Source organism: Calidris pugnax, unplaced genomic scaffold (assembly GCF_001431845.1).
Source record: "Calidris pugnax isolate Ruff unplaced genomic scaffold, ASM143184v1 scaffold102, whole genome shotgun sequence".
Taxonomy (NCBI): domain Eukaryota; kingdom Metazoa; phylum Chordata; class Aves; order Charadriiformes; family Scolopacidae; genus Calidris; species Calidris pugnax.
This window is the reverse complement of record NW_015090846.1, coordinates 2054370-2066592: the sequence shown is the minus strand read 5'-3', so window position 1 is coordinate 2066592 and position 12223 is coordinate 2054370. Positions and strand designations below refer to the sequence as shown.

The 12223-nt window shown below is 38.0% G+C and overlaps 1 protein-coding gene across 6 annotated transcripts in view; it reads left to right on the top strand.

The window, feature by feature from the left end:
* The window catches only part of AK8 (adenylate kinase 8), an 81640-nt gene that overhangs the window by 37223 nt on the left and 32194 nt on the right, over nucleotides 1-12223 (top strand). For all 6 annotated transcript variants that reach the window (XM_014942878.1, XM_014942876.1, XM_014942881.1 and 3 more), the window contains 2 exons: nucleotides 811-942; nucleotides 3821-3910. In XM_014942878.1, coding sequence (XP_014798364.1) covers nucleotides 811-942; nucleotides 3821-3910 — 222 coding nt within the window. The remainder of the gene's footprint in view (nucleotides 1-810; nucleotides 943-3820; nucleotides 3911-12223) is intronic.

Genomic DNA, 12223 nt, shown 5'->3' with positions numbered 1-12223 from the left:
GATCTATCAGGTTCTCTTTTGAGACAAAGTTCAGGTCTCTGTAATACAGCAGTGCTGGTGATGCTTCACATGTCCTGTGATATTTCCAAAGCTCTTATAATTTGTAGATTGACCTGAGTGTAGTATTTTCTATGCAATACAAAATGTAGAAGAATGATGTTCAGCAACAGAGTGGAGTCAGACAGAGAAGCTCAAATAGCCTTTCCATGTTGTGCAAAAAATGGTGGACAATAGAATAAAATCATAGTCAGTTATGTGTTGTCAATGGCGTATTGTGTCCTGACATCCTATGCTACAAGTCTGTAATATTGTAATTAGGAGTCTGTTAATCACACACACAGAGCTGGATAAATGTCGTATTAATTTAACATCCTGACTTTTTATGCTTAAATATTTGCTCAGAAACTGCAGAAAGTATTAAATGTAATTATAGCCCTCCATAATTTGCATGGTAAAATTGTACCTATCAAGCAAAAATTACTTCTGCTAAAAACAACACGGTAAAAGAGCAATTATTAATTCAATCTGCTCTTTAAAATGGTTTGACATCTAGTGATGAAAGGTAATATAGGATTGTAATGACAGTAAGATTTCTCAAGTGCCTTTCAGTGTAAGTTGCTGACATGACAGTTTTATCAGAGTCCTGATTTTGGTTGGAATATCTAGATATTTCAGTGATAAAAGAATGATGAGCAAAAAACCTTTGAAAAAAAAGAAGAGAGATAAGTTAATTGATATTTATATTAATATTTTTTTTTAAAAAAGGAATAGGATATAAACTGTATTTCTTGCCTTTCTCTCATGTTCTAGTTCTTACCTATGTCCAAACACGGCACCGATCAGCCGCACCCTTTACACCACGGATTCTCTTTTGTGGACCCCCAGGCAGTGGGAAGAGCCTGCAGGCAGCACTAATAGCTCAGAAATACGGTGTTGTCAACAGTAAGTTCTCAGTAAATATGCACTTTGCTCAATTCCCCCTTTCTCTCTTTTTGATCATTTATCTTTTGCTGTCTGTCTTTCTTACTTGCTCATAAAATTTCTCTGTTTGTCCATTGCTATGGATGTCAAAATTTTGAGGGAAGTGAAAAGTATTTCAGTGAAGAAATATAAAACAGTCAAGCATATATTGTGACAAACCAGCTCTAACGTTTTTTTAGTCATCATTTTTTATACCTTTTACATCAGTATTTTTCCATGTGTTAGATTCCTGTAGTGCTCTGAACTCTTCTGTGGATCAGCGGATCATGAGTAATGTCTTTGCAGTTTCAACTGTATGACCAAAACTGGGGCATTTTTACAATAGAATTTATTCTGAACTTTAAGGAAGACTCAGGTTCTATGTATCTGAAGTAATGTATTAGAAAAGGAAGCAATTATTTAACAGTAGATTCTCTTCTTTGGTAAAGGAGGGTCAGAAAATGGTGTGTGAGGCTTGTTCATGGTTAGTGTGCTAACACTAACGAGTTCTATAATATGAATCCCTAGCTTGGTGATAGGATCAATGCAATGTGTCCATGTTCTATGAGGTCTTCTAATAGTGGAGTAGCCATAAATTATTTTAATCAAATGTCTGATATCTGTAAAATTTGCTGATTAGTCATATCCTCTTTGTTAAGCAAAATGCAAGTTCATTTCATTAGTATTCTTCCAATGTACACCAAATGAAAAAATCAGAATTAAGTAGGTGGTGGAGTTTTATGTTCAGGAGATTCTTTAATGAGTGGAACTCTCTCCGTTGTCCATAGCCATGTGGCAGTTTGCTGGTGTCTTCCCTGAAGTCCTGGTGAAGTCAAAAGGTTTCACTGAACCTGGATTTGACTTTGCATGGGCATGATATCTTCAAGATCTGAGGTGTATTGTTTTCAATTACCTGTTTAGCAGCTCTGCTCAGAAAAGAAAGAAATGTTTTAAGTTCAAACTTGAAGCTTCAGAAAAAGCCATCTGCTTTCCATACAATCGTTCCAGGTAATGGCTAGACCCTACCGTAGGTTTGTGCAGTTCTGTTAAAGGCACAGAAACAGGTATGAAACTGCCTGCCTATCAGTTTAAGGTTCTAAGTTTAGTATTTTTGCATTTTAAATCTTTATTATTATTTTTACTGTGTTAAAAAAAAATACACGAATATGACTCAAATGATATCCAGTGAACTTGAAAAAGGTAAATGAGAATTATTTTAAAATCTATTTTACAGTGCTAAGACGTACAAATAAGATTGATAAAATGTTTATGCTATCAGTTATTCTAATATTGCTATGTTTTGTTGGTTCACATTTAAAAATAAATACTTGTAGATTTATTCAAAGCTATATTTTTAATAGTTTGTAATTGGCCTAATGAGAAGTAAACCATGTCTGAATGTGTCAAAGAAAAATTATTGTTCTTGTGTTTCTGAATATTTTTTCTGGACTTTATTTCTAAAACTGCAAGTTTGATAGTGTTTCATCTAGGTCAAAATTTGCATATTTTTTTTTAAGTAACTACTATATCAGAGAGTTGCATCTCTCTTTACTAAATACCATTACCACTGCTTTATCCGTATGTTGATTTTTATTTTAAATGTATTATAAATCAAATATTGGAAGAATTCAGTATTTGAAAGAGAGTTGGAAAACAGTAATTTTTTTGAAGAGTATTCAGCATATACTTGAGATTGAACCAAAGGCTTAAAAATTTAATCCTATGTTTATATAGTCTCTTGAACTGGATTGAATTTAGGTGTATACGTATCAGTTGTCTGAAGGTGGGGTCTATGCACTGAGTTTCTGTTTTGTTTTTACACCGTTTGTTGTGAATACAAATTTGTTTCTCCAGGACAACTAGAGACTGTTAAAATATGTGTTCATCCCTTGTTACTTAACCATTAAACTTTATCAGCTTTCTCCAAGAAATGTTCCTCTGGAATATTCTTCCTCTTGTTTGCCAAACGGTGCGGTAACAGCGGTAAAGCAGATGAAAGGGACAGCTGGTTTTTCCATTAAAGTCAGTGCAGCTGTAGATATTTGTGCTATTGATTTCAGAAAGGGTGGAATCAACTTATGGGTATTCATTGAAAGGTCATGCAATAATGTGACTGTTATCTAATATTTACCAAAACTGAGTTGAAACTGGGACTTGTTGTGATGTTGTGTAACCTCTCTGTGCCTTAGTTCCCTCCTGTAAAATAAGGGTCAGGACTGGTGTGTGTCACTCACGGGGGGCAGTGAGACTCGATAATTTTGGTCAGAAAGTGCTATCCAACTCTGAAGTAGCAGCATTTCGTATACAGCTGTCCTGACTAAAACTTTAAATCTGCATCTCCTGGTGTTCTGTGTGTTTGAAGTCAATGATAATATTGGATTAGCACAGTTTTTTTAATATAATTCTTGCATGATCATTAAATGATCCAGGGAGTCACTTCCTTGAACTGCGTATTATCCTGCACCTCCAACAGTGCGGTTCAGATGCTGTTCAGCAGGTGTAACTTTATTCAGTAATTATAAGTTTATAAAAAGTGAAAAATGCTAGCAATCCCTTGAGTTATTATTTCAGGAACATATTTGATTAATATCTTTCTCTCTATCTCTGTTTTTAATATGTTCTTTGCCAAATGTATTCTTTTTTATTCAATATTCTCGCCTGCTCAGTTTCTTTGCTTTTTGCTCTGCTTGGCCAAAAAAAAAAAAATATCTCCTAACAACAAACCCAAAAAACCTACAACTTTTATTTTATTCAGTGACCTTATTCCAGTATGCAGCTTCTGGGGTGTTTTTTTTCTTTTCTTTGTTGCTTCCTTTTTAAAATTTAACCTTGTGTCTTTTGTTTTGTTCCTTCCTGTTAGTTTGCTGTGGGCAACTGCTAAAGGAAGCTGTTGCAGACAAGACAAAACTTGGAGAACTTGTTAAGCCTTATATTGACAGTGGATACCCAGGTAGGGCACATTGTTGTCTCATTACACTGTAGTTATAAATTTGTAGGCAAAAATTAAATTGTGAGTGATTTTTTTTTGGTCAGATTCTAATCTGAGTTACGTCAGAGTAATCTGGAAGTTGATTAATTCCTTTCACTACGTGATTTGTAGCACTGCATAACAGAAGTTCCATTTCTAAGCTCTTCGATGTCTTCAAAGCAAATAGTTCACTGTTCCAGTGAAATTCAGGGGGTTTTGTACACATTCCAAAAGTTGATTTCTGTGTTTTTATCTCTAAATCAAAATCAGAATTCTGAAAGAGATGTACAGTTTCAAAAAGTTTAAACTGTTATTTAAAGCACAAAATCATGTTCCATTTTTATTTCAAGGGGCTATAATAAAGGCTCTGCTTTTATATGTAGATTTTGACTTATAGAATGCTACTATAGATTCCTCTACTTTCATGAAAATATTTTTAACTATAAAGTTTCCTTGCACTTCATTTCTATCAGTATTTTTGGTTGTAGGAGGGGACTATCACAAAGAATGTCTAAGCACAGTTTGCTTGTGGAAGGCTCTGCAGTGATTTCAGATAAATCATAAATACTGTAAGCTCCTTAGGGCAGCAGCTTAAACCTACGTGTTTGTTAGTTGTCTTGCACAAGGATAGCTCCCTGTATATGGTGAGTATTAAAAAATCAGAAAAGATCTGTAGTTCTAAAGGATAAATTGCATTTCAGTAAGGTGGAAAAATGTTTATTTTGCCAAATTACAATGGCCTGCAAGAGGAACTTCCAGTCCTGTTTCTGGCAACAGGCCAAATGGTTACCAGTGATACAAATAGAAGGAGACAATCTTGCTGAAGATTGTGAAATCTCGGTTAAGCTTCAATATTAATGGAATTTTGAGCAAGCCCCCCCTGAGCAAAGAGAAATCTTCATTGTCTTTTATTTTTGGCACGGAAAGCCATTTGGTGAAGTGGAAAGCTTGAAAGTCCCCCTTTTTTTTTTTTTTGCACAATAGCTTAATTCTGAGACTGAATTACACAGATCTGAAACATGAGCCTATAAAATTAACTGGGGTTCCCTTGATACCATACCAAGAGATTCAGTACTTTTCGAAGCATTTCAAAAGACCTTTGGCAGCCTGCAGCGTTGGGTATTCTATCCCTCTGTCAGTCACTTTAGCAAGCCACAAGGTAATACATTTTAACTCCAGACTTCATCTCTAGCGAATGGGCTGCATTTATTCTTAATACAGTAACTCAGCTCGTTCGGTGCATTAATTTTTCGCGGCAGCCACCATCTTGCTGGGACGAGAAGCTTATGTGGGAACCATGGGAATGGAAAGCATCAGTCTCTGCAGCCTGAAAGAGAGACACTGGCTCCTCTGTAACGCAGGCACAGAGATCTAGGAGAGGATTTTCTGATTTAGAGATACTGCTAATCAGAATGGCCATTTAGCTCAAAGGCAAGAGATCTTGGCATATATTAATTGCAGTGTAGCCTAGATCTTTAGTTATGGAAATAACTTCTTCATGTGTGTAGTCTGATTGACCTGAATGTGGCTACTTATGTATGCAGTCTAACTCACATGTGGAGATCATTTTAAGCTCTGGGCCTGTTTCTTTTTCATAGTATCCCTTAATTTCAGAATGTTATATGTATATCGTAATTTTGTTCTTCCCATCTCTGTGAAGTAGAGGACAGCCACTGTAAATACCTCACTCTCTAAATTTCAGTTATGGCTGAGATGGGAGTTTAGCTATCTATTTATTCAAAGATAGGTCCTTTAAGAGCTTTCTTTACTAAAATGCTCTTTGTGTATTTTATAAACTTCATCTTAACCATTACAGTTCCTTAAAGGAGTTAGCAAAAGCATTCCCAGTAGAGTAAAAGAATTGCACAGATCGCAATTTTTAGCCGGTCCTAAAAATATGTACATCCTTAGTCCAAGGGAGCTGCTTTCATTTCAGGAAAATGAAATTGAAGTTGTAATTCCTTTCTTTCCCCAAATTAGAACTTATTTCAGATTTAGATTAATTTTTCTAATATAGCATGCAAGAATAAAGTTCTTCTACAATGCTTCTGAATGTTAATGGGATTCATAACTGTATTTCTGTACATTGTGCTAAAAAACTCTCTCTTAGTTTTGCTTGTGTGCACATACATTTTATTTGGTGGGACATACTACAAAATTAAGGGCTGAATAAAAGTAAATATTATATAGCAATAGCAGAAATAATAAGTTCTGTCATTTTGCTAATCCTTCTCTCCCAGGGATAACAAAGAATGAATTTACATTAGTAAACACTAACAAGAATTCATTACTCCCCTCACAAGAGGCTTGGAGAAAATGAAAGAACATAGTGTACTGAAGAGGAAAGATGAGTAAAGAATTCAGAATTTTTACTCTCTTGCTACAGAGTTACAATCAGGTTAATAAAAAGGAAAGATTCTCACACTATTATTGACTATGATCCGTTTCAAGAAAATCACATTTGAATAGAGTTAGTTTAGTCAATAGCAGATAGTGTTATAACTGGAAAAATAATTAGAACTTCAACATTGTTATTGGATTTCTAGTTATGTACCAAGTAAATGTAGTTGTTCCTTTAGGCAAGGAATCATGCAAGTGATATTATCACAGAATACCCTGGAACCAAAGACCGACTGAGTGACATGTTGCACTCAAATCATTACTAGTCAAAATGAAACAAGTGCCATAAAATCTTGAGGACACGCCTCATATATTCTTAAAATGCTCACCCTGGGGAGTGATCTCAGTGTGGTTTCCTTTCTTGTGGACACAATTGATTGCATACAATTAGTTGTTTAAGATATGCCAACACAGTATGTTGTGGTGTCTTAACTCATTATTGAGCTATTGAGGCTCTCCACTGTCTATTCTGTTCTAGTTCTGGTTGACTAACTCAGATCTCTTCTTGGGTTTAGGATTCACATTCTTTGTATTGTTTTTTCCTTGTAATGCTGTTTCCTGTACATACCATGTGTTTCAGGAACAGCCCAGACAATTATATTATTCACGCCAGGAGGCATCTCTGTATTCCCATTCTCTGTATTTTCTAGTGTTTGCTGTCTCCTTATCTCTTGCTTTATCAAACTTCTCAATTTTGTGTATAGTGATTTGTTTTGCTTAATGAAGGTAGCATGGGTATTTCTGAGCCCATTAACTTGTTAATTCCCAGGACATTCTAGTCCACAGTTGATGCACCCTGGATATTCAAAAATGCCTTTTCAGTGAAAAGTTCAGCAACCTGACTGCTGTCTGTCATAAACAGAGAGTTGTTCCTTGGACAACCAGTCAGAAATGCACAGACTTTTCCTTTAGGATATTGTAGTTTTCACTGAAACTAGGCAATTATTGCTAACTCTACTCTGGGCAGAAAATTACCAGCATTGGAGTTTGATACCAGTCTTCTGGTCGCTGACTCCGATTAGTTTAGATCTTGGTCAGTAATGCTAAATTTAGCACACGCCGTTTGCTTGGGCAGCCAAGGAGGACTTCTGTTTGGAGAAAGAGGTGAGCATAGTGGCCATAACCTTTCCCTAGACAGCGAGACAACTCACAGGAATTAATTAATTCAGATTGATTCCTTCTGAAATGTTGTGAAGAGACTGTTCCATAGGCTGGTCCTCTCCTTCTAGTGATTCAGGCTATGGACAAATGGTGCATATGGAAATAGCCCAGTCATAGACCCCACTGCCTTGAAGAAGAGCTTTATGGAGAATTTGTGTGCTTCCAGACCTGTCTCACTGACAACATGGGCACAAATTAATTTAAGTTCTATCTGCAGTATCTACCTTCATCGTTTTAAAGGTGTCTGTCAGAATTTGATACCCCCTGAGGAAAAAAAAAAACACCAAACCCACAGGAAGCTTTTCTGCTTTTTCTTCCCCTTAAATGTCCCTGGTGTTTGCCCCTGGAGGTGTTTGTATTTGATTAATGAAAACAGAAGCAGAAGGATTTTGGCACTGGGGCCATCACAAAAAAAATAGGAAAGGTCATCACTCAGTTGAAAAGAAATTTGCATGCTGTTGTGTCTGTTCAATACTTTGTGTTTTCATGGTGAAATAGCATGGAGTGGTCACTGCTAATTAATAGCTGTTTGAAAGGCTGCAATAAATGGAGCCAAGAAAAGTGAAACGGCAGAAAAGCAGCATGAAGAGCAGGGAAAAAAAAAACAAACACACTCCCAAATCAGTAAGATCCTGCTTTTCAGCTGGGAGAACTGCTATTAGTTTGGGTAATTGTTATTTTTCCACCAAAATGAAGATTCAGGTGGTAAAGAGAGCTGATTCAGGGAAGACAGATAACATTGCGCTGTTTGCAGCCTGTTAGAGCAGAACACACACAATCTGTGTTGTTTTTTCCCCTTCCTTTTTCTGTTTTTTAAGTAGTAATATCTGAAGCTGTCCCCAATGGCAGTCTGCATGTGGGGGGTAAAATCTGGAATTCCCTAATTTCTCCTATTTTCTAATAAAAACTATTACTGTACAAATGTAGGGGTTTTTTTTTCCCCCTTACTTTAAATTGGAATGGTTTTAAAGGGGTGTTTTTTGGTGTAGCCTCTGAAAGTTGGGGTCCCCTGGTGATTGTGATCACAGTCTCACCGAAAGCACTTGGGTTGGGGTTTGTTGTTGGTTTTTTTTTTTTGACATCAAATTAATATTCTCATCACTAAGTGTGAAGTAAAGATTTGACAATAGAGCGGCTTCCTCTTTGTTAAAAACTTGCAAAGAGTTTCCGAGTTGAAAGGCTGAGTAAATCTTTATATCTGAGGAGGTAAGCTGAGTGTTATTTCTTGTTTTTAAGAGCGCTGTACTGGCGAGCTGCAAGCTGTCTGAACATTGGAGAGAGACCCTTTGGGAGCTCCATTGGTTTTCAGCAAGTCTTTGCATGCAGTGTGTTTGTACTAGCTGAAGACAGCGCATGGCTCTCTAAATAATTTACAAGTTGATTAATAGACTCACATGGGTATAATTAGAAGAGGGAGAGACAGCAGCTACAGTAACGGGTACAGTGCTTGGGGGAACTAGAGACTTTATTTTTTTTAAAGAAACTTTCTAGGGTGCTGGGCGTTTGAAGATAAGTTGGGAAGAGCTCAGTGCCTCTTCTCTTTTGAAGTGGAAATAGGACAGTTTGAATCCGTCGAGTTTAATTTTTCACAAGCTTTAGGGGCCCTGCAGTGCAACTCCCTTTTTATTATTGAAAAAAACTCTCCATTTTTCTTTCATTTTTCACACACATGCACACACACGCACACACACACACAGAGCCCAAACAGTAGCTAATAAACAAATTGATTTTCTACTTTATTTAAGTTAGTTTTATAACGATACTATGTGTTCACCTCAATATGCACCTCAATCACAAATATACTGTGTAAAGTTACAGAGATATTTATGAATACACCATACTTTAATTTATGCATTTTTAAGAAACCTTCACCTCTGTTTGACAATGCTTTTGAAGTAGCTCCGTTTTTCAAGTCAAACTTTTGACTTTTCCTCTGGGACCGCTACAAAGGTTTTTTTATGGAAAATAGGTAGCAGTCTTTTTTCCTACTAGAAGAAAATTGGTGGTCAAGAGAACAAAATAAAATTTAAATTTTTTGTTTGTTTGTTTTAGGTGTCCATATTTTAATAAAAAATGCAAGGTTGTAGAATAGGAAGTTTTACATGAAGGCATATAGGCAGTAAGTTGTCATCTTCTTTCCGGAATTTTACTTTTTTTATGTGTTGACTCCTGACAATATGAAACATTAGAGTCCCCTTTTCCTTTATTTGAGTATCTAGGATATTTATTTTTTTTATTCTACACAACATGCAACAATCAAAATTGTCATATCTGACTAGCAGATATTCAAGGCTGAAGTAACACTGGGGAGACTCAGTCTACAAAGACATTTTTAAAGGCCATCCCATTTAAGATTTTGAGAGGTTTTAAAGGCCATCCCATTTAAGATTTTGAGGGGGAAAAAAAAAACAAAACACCAAAAAAAATTCCCAGGAAATTAGACCAAAATACCATCACTGAATGCCAGACCAAACAAAATAGAAGAGTCTGGAGGAATTGTGATCACTCAGTTAGTGGCTATGGTCCTGCCTGTATAAATTTTGCCAGTCTCTTGGTGTTGCAGCAGCATTCACCAATTATTGTTATTGGAGTATCGATAGACCAGTATTAGGCATCGTAACTCGCAGGGATTGTGCTGCTGGAGTCTGTGGGAGGGAGTAAAACAGGTTGTAAGTTAAAACCTATCAGATGCCCAAAGTTCCCATTTTTGGTTAATGGGCATCCTTGTGGGGCCACAAATCCTCATGGATTTGAGTGAGGCTACACAGGACCTCATGGTTGTCAGGGGCTTTTAAATGGCAAAGCACAATATAAATGCTAAATATTAATATTTTATATTTATTTTGTTCTTTATTGCTGACAATCATTCTTAAAAACTTAGGACTGTGGTGTTTCCTTTCCCACTGCTCTTCTTGCAGCACTACCTCCTCAGCAAGGAGCTGCTGACTTGGATTCTGTCTGGTTTTCTGCTTGGAGTTTGGGATGGGGAAATCACATGAGTTTTTATAAGAAAACTGGAAGGAAAAGCACGTTGCATATTGGCAGCATCCCCTTTTATGGTCTTTGGAGTTTGACATCAAATTCTAGCTCCGGCTGTATTTCACTGGGTGCCATATATACAGAATCAGGCTCCCGTATGGAACAGACTCTTTTTATGACAAACAAAAGGTGTAATAGCTCTTGTTTATCGCTTTTACATTTTTGAATGTTCCTTTAGTGTGGCTGGTAGGTGTCAGGAGGAGCAGCAAGGGGAGACACAAGACTGGGCAGCCCATCCCAGTGTTGGGGATCTAGAGTGTGTGCTGGCACCTGGCATCACCAGTGAGGGACAACGGACCCCTTAGTGTCTTCTCCATGAGGAACCAGTATTTGGGACAGAAGGCCAAGATGTCTTTCAAAAAGATTGTCAGGGTAAATTTATTCTTTTTTTTTAATATTATGGCTGTCAAAAAGGTTTTTTCTCTCCCATCACAAGCCCTGTGTTCTTCACTAGAGCTGAACTAGTTTAGAAAAAAGGGGGAAATAGGGAAGTTGGTTGATAATGGCAATGTTGGGTCAGCGGGGTCAGAACTGGGCTTGCTGTCCTGTGTCTAGCAGTATTCTCTCTGCAGAACCTGAAGGAGTTAAAAAAATAGAGTGCAAATATACTAGTTTTTGAAACTTTCAGGGCAGAAACACCCTTTTGATGATTCAGAGGAGCTTTTGTCTTGCAGGTGGGTAAACTGAGGCAGGAAACCTCATTCAAAGCCTCTATCAGTGGATGGGAACCCAGGTGTGCAGATCTCGGGGTCATCCTGGGACTCACCCATAGCCCGTGCCCTCAGGCAAATACACACAGCACAGGGGCTGTTTTGGGGGGAAAAGAGCTTTTTGTGTTTGTATGCTGGATACTCAATTCACACTGGATTTCCGTGGCTAAATCTGAAGATGCCACTAAGAGGTGAAGCAGCGGAAGGGGCTGGAATCTTAGCTTGTCACTAAACAAGATGATGATCAGATGGAGATTCATGAACCTCTGGCTTGTAATTGTGAGTAAGAATAACACACTCCTTTCACATGCATTTCTGAAGGTCTCCATTTATCACGGATCCTTTGATGGATGATTTGGGATCGTACCTGCTTTAAAAATGTCATCACTTCCTCTTTAATACAGCTAATTCGCATTTTAAATGACTAAAAAGCTCAAAAAAAAAAAAAAAAAAGAAGAGGTTCTAATATATTTGATGAAGCAAAAATATTTAAAATGTGGAAATGCAATATTTTATCGCATTATTTATTTTACTGGATTGAAAGAATTATTCCCATTCTCACAGGAAGCTGCTCTCCGCAGTGCTGGGGGTGTAAAACGAGCGAGCGGGGACTGGTTTTCCGTGTAGATTTTCCCAGTGATGCCATTACCGACTGGGTGCAGGTGCCACCTCGGTGTCGTTATTTGCGGGGTCGCCTCTTTATTTGCCGGTTCCGCGATTTGCTTCAAAAAACCCCGAAAAATCAGCCGTGCTTTGGGCTTTGCCGGGCCAATACCTCCCCCCCACACCCCGCGGTGTCCGGGAGGACCTGAGCCGCCGGCGGAGCGCTCTCCGTTGCCGCGGATGCCCCCGCGGTGCCGGGGGTGAGGAGTCCCCGCCGCAGCCGCCCCCGGTACCGGCCGCCGCCGCCGCCCCGCGGTGCCTCCCCGCGCCCGCCAGGTGGCGCTAGAGAACAACCAACCGGGGCGGCGGCGGGAGCGGGGCC